The sequence below is a fragment of the Arachis hypogaea genome, chromosome 11, assembly GCF_003086295.3.
Source record: "Arachis hypogaea cultivar Tifrunner chromosome 11, arahy.Tifrunner.gnm2.J5K5, whole genome shotgun sequence".
Taxonomy (NCBI): domain Eukaryota; kingdom Viridiplantae; phylum Streptophyta; class Magnoliopsida; order Fabales; family Fabaceae; genus Arachis; species Arachis hypogaea.
In genome coordinates, this window is record NC_092046.1 from 12,985,649 (window position 1) to 12,989,703 (window position 4,055).

Consider the following 4,055-nt stretch of genomic DNA (forward strand, 5'->3'; position numbering starts at 1 on the left):
AATGAAAGTATATTTTATGGTCAACTTCATACTTGTTAAAATATTTAAATAGAAAAACTCTCTTAACAAGTATAGTGTCTACATATAATTACAACAATAAAAAAGTCAAGTACTTCAAAATTAAATAATTAATAATAAATTTTATTAATATGTTACCTTTTTTTTTTCCCTTCTTATGGAAAGTAGTCAAAGTACCATCTAGAACCAAACTCATACCCATGATGAGATGCACACTCATGACTCAACACAACACCACACCAATACTATATATAAGATTTGATCAAATTTCAATTTAATATATTGTAAAATAATTTACAATATATTCAAGTTGATTTATATAAAAATATCTTTTATTTGTCGATATAATTTTTCATAACAATTTTGTCATGATTTATTTTATTCAATGTTACGATTTTTATATTTAGAAAGAAAATGAACAACTTAATGAAAGTGAAGTTTAGAAACCATTTTAATTTGATAAAAAAATTACTTATGAGTTATTACCATTTAGGGTTATTAACAACATTTAAGCATAAATAAACATCTTCATTCCTAATAATATAATAAGATAATGAAATGAAAGGACGCAATAGTAGGTTGGAAGGAGATGTAAATTGTATTATCCATGAATAAGATAATCAAGAAGATAACATGAGGAGGGCTAATACAATAGTGAGTCACAGCATGATACAAGAGATATTACATAGTTTATAGTGACACATGCATATGGCTTAAAATCGGAAAGGGGGGAATTAAACAGTCTCTTGAATTTAATGGTAGAGGTTTCCAGGGTTTGGCATGTTCTTGCAAAGTCCGCAGATAAGTTGGGTTAGTGGCAGGTTGTACTCATCCCTCGTTGAGTTCTCAGGAGATTGGACGCTGACGTACATCTGTTGACCCAAGTAGCGGTTCTCAGCTTGCTCTGACCTCAAATTCCACATTCCACAGTTATCGAAAGTCAACATCACTGCTGCCCATGATTTTGGGAACACCTGAATGGTGTGCCTGCTCACGGCGTCAAGAAGGTTGTAGTTCTGCCTCTTCTCTGGGCTCCACTTCCCGGGTTCAATGGCAACGGCGAAGAAAGAGTATCCACCCAAGTTGTATGACTGAATGGTCTTGGTGGGGTTCTGGAAGATGATTTCGATGAAGGTACGGTAAGTGGCCCTCAAGACATTGGGTGCCAGGGTGAGGTTGTCAACGGTGACCGGAGGCACATCGGAGATGAGGTCGTACTTGAAGACCTTATCGGCGATGCCGTAGTACTCAGCGAGCTTGAGAGGAGTTTCGGTGTCCACGTGGGAAACACCGTTAATGGCATAACGGAGCTTGCCCTGAGATCTGATGACGGAGTTAGACAAAATAATGGTGCGGGTGATGTTGATGCCACCGTAGTGGTAAGATCCCTGTGGGTTAGGCCTTGCAGCGCTAGCGGTCAAGTTCCAGCGGAATGACCTGAACTGGTTCAAAGACCAAGCCCAGCCAACTGGTGCGGGTGGAAGCTCAGGGGAAGCAGGTCCCTTTCCGTTGGTGTAGCTAAGAATAGCCTTGCCGACGAGATTGTACTTGGTGAGCCTTGTGGAGGCAACCATGTAGTAGTCCTTTGGCTCCTTATCGGCGGTGACGAGGACGGTGAAGCACTGTCCGACGTGGACGTCGAGGGAGTCGTAGATGTTCTGGACGGTGTGAGAGCCTTCAGTCTCAACAAGCTTCAATGGATGACCCTGGATCCTGAAGTTGAGTGAGTCCTTGATACCAGTGTTGCAAATTCTTAGCTTGTAGGTGGCACCAGGCTTCATGGTGTACATGGGCTTGTCGCTGCCGTCATCCTTGGTGGTCTGGCCGTTGATGAGAACACCGTCGGGCCTGCCGAGGGACCTGCCGCTGTCGAGGAACTTCCTGAGGACGGTGTGGCTCTTGGTGTACCAGTCACCGATGAGAACCCAGTACTCGTCCTCGGGATCGGGGTACGGGACTGGGATCAAGAGACGGCTGAAGATCCTGTGACCACCGAAACCACCAGCTGCCCTGTGGAGAGCAGTTGATGGATAGTAGAAATATGAGCCGATCTGGTCCTTCACTTGGAACTTGTAGGTGTAGTTGGTGCCTGGAAGGATTGGGCAGTTGGTTCCAGGGGTACCGTCTTGCCATGAATTCTTCCTCAGCTGGATGCCATGCCATGTGAAGAGAAGGGGCTCGTCGAGGTAGTTAAAGACGTTGATCACAATGTTGTTGTTGCTTGTTGAGTTGATTTCAGGCCCTGGGAATTGGTTGTTGATTAGGATTCCCTGTTGTGGGATTCCCAATGGTGCTATTATGCCATACGTCACTTTCCATGTGTAGTACACGTATGGGTCTTCAGCCTGAACTGCAACACCCAACAGACAAAGCATCAAAGCCAAAACTGCCCCGCGGCCCATTTTCTCTTCTTTTATTTCCCCTCTCTTTTTTATTCTTTTTTATTCAAGAGTAGTATAATCCCCTTTCCTTTTCTATCTCCTTCCTCACTTTATTAGTGGAAGAAGATAGATGTTCTTCTTCTGATTTCCTTTGGCCTTCCTTGCTCTCCTTTTATACCTTCTTTCCAACCCTTTTTTTAGCTATTTTCGTTTCCTTTGTGGTCTGTATGCGCCGTTTATGTCGCTCTACCTCATCTTTTAGGGTCTTGAATTAGCTTCAATTTGTTCCTATTCCTTCTCCATTTTTAGAGTTTCTCTCTTTTGGCCAGGATTTTGCGTACTGGTCAGTAGGAAAAAGTAATAGCAACGTGCTGTATTTCCTCCCTTCCAACAAATTGATTTTATTGTTGCCACTTTACTATCTATGTTATTATGTATCATGTAAATTTATATATATAGGATAATTATTGTTTTGGAAATTTATTTATTTAATGCATCGTTAGTTATGTGTACTTGAACACTGGTCTATTATATTGCATGGATTTGATAGTATTTCTTTCAATAAGTTAATAATTATAATTGCAATTAATATAATTGTTAAGGATACATTTTTTAAGAGAGATGTTATATAACCAGCCTTCTTTTTTACGTTTATATTGTATTTAAACTAATATAAGCTAATTTTCTTTTATTTGTCAGTAAAAGTATTGATACTCAATTCTATTACGTATTTATACACAAAAAATCAGTTATTAATATTGAATACACATTAGAATATAAAATATATATTAAAAATATATAAAATAAGACACATGCAAATTTATATATGATAATTATTTTTAATATACACTTAACAATTTTTGTTTACCCGTAGTATTTTCCATCTTTAATTTTAAAACGTTGTTATACATAATGGATCTTACTAGAAAGACAACTTGTTTGCAGTTAATAAAATAGTAAAGTAGTAAAAATTAAAAGAAAAAAACAAAAAATAAAATACAACTGATTATTTATTAAGAAAATTAGTTTCAATATTTTTTCTTTTAATTATTGCCTTTAGGTATGTGCCTGTAGGTGAGAATTTACAATCAAATGTATCTCAATTCTCAACCAAAGTTCCTCTAATAAATTCATGCTAGCTACATCCAAAGTACATTCTCATAGTCTAATATCTAATCTAGATACAAATGTTTTCAACCATTAAATTATATTTTTTAAATAATTCAAACGTGAAATTTTTAATTCGTATTAATTAAGTCTCTGATTTTATAAAATGAACAAATTAATCTCTTATTCTCAAAAACGTAAATTTATGTTAGTCTAAAAGTGATACACAGTATTAATATTATTTATGTGTTATTAAGTGCCCACTTGATAATTTACTTAACGATGTCATTCAAGATGAATAGCAGAAATGTAAAAAAATGAAGCAATTTCAAATTAAAGTATCAATTTCTTTTCTTCAAATTAAAAGAATTTCAAAATAGTCCCCCATTAGAATACGTTCGTTAGTTTTTCCAAAATCCCAAGCACATTCTTCTTCTCTGTCTCGTCTCTTCGTCTGCCTCAGCTCCCAGTTATTGAGCCTCGTAGGCGCTCCTCCGTGGTAGGCTTACATGTGATTAGTGAAGCAGTTTCTAGGGGTGAACGCGGATC

The 4,055-nt window shown here is 37.3% G+C and overlaps 1 protein-coding gene across 1 annotated transcript; it reads right to left on the reverse strand.

Annotated features, from left to right (window-relative positions):
- Positions 1 to 593: 593 nt before the first annotated feature.
- LOC112720309 (L-ascorbate oxidase homolog) lies at positions 594 to 2,553 on the reverse strand. Its single transcript, XM_025771205.3, has one exon. It carries the CDS (start codon positions 2,418 to 2,420, stop codon positions 771 to 773), a length of 1,650 nt encoding a protein of 549 aa, XP_025626990.1. The 5' UTR covers positions 2,421 to 2,553; the 3' UTR covers positions 594 to 770.
- Positions 2,554 to 4,055: the final 1,502 nt, after the last annotated feature.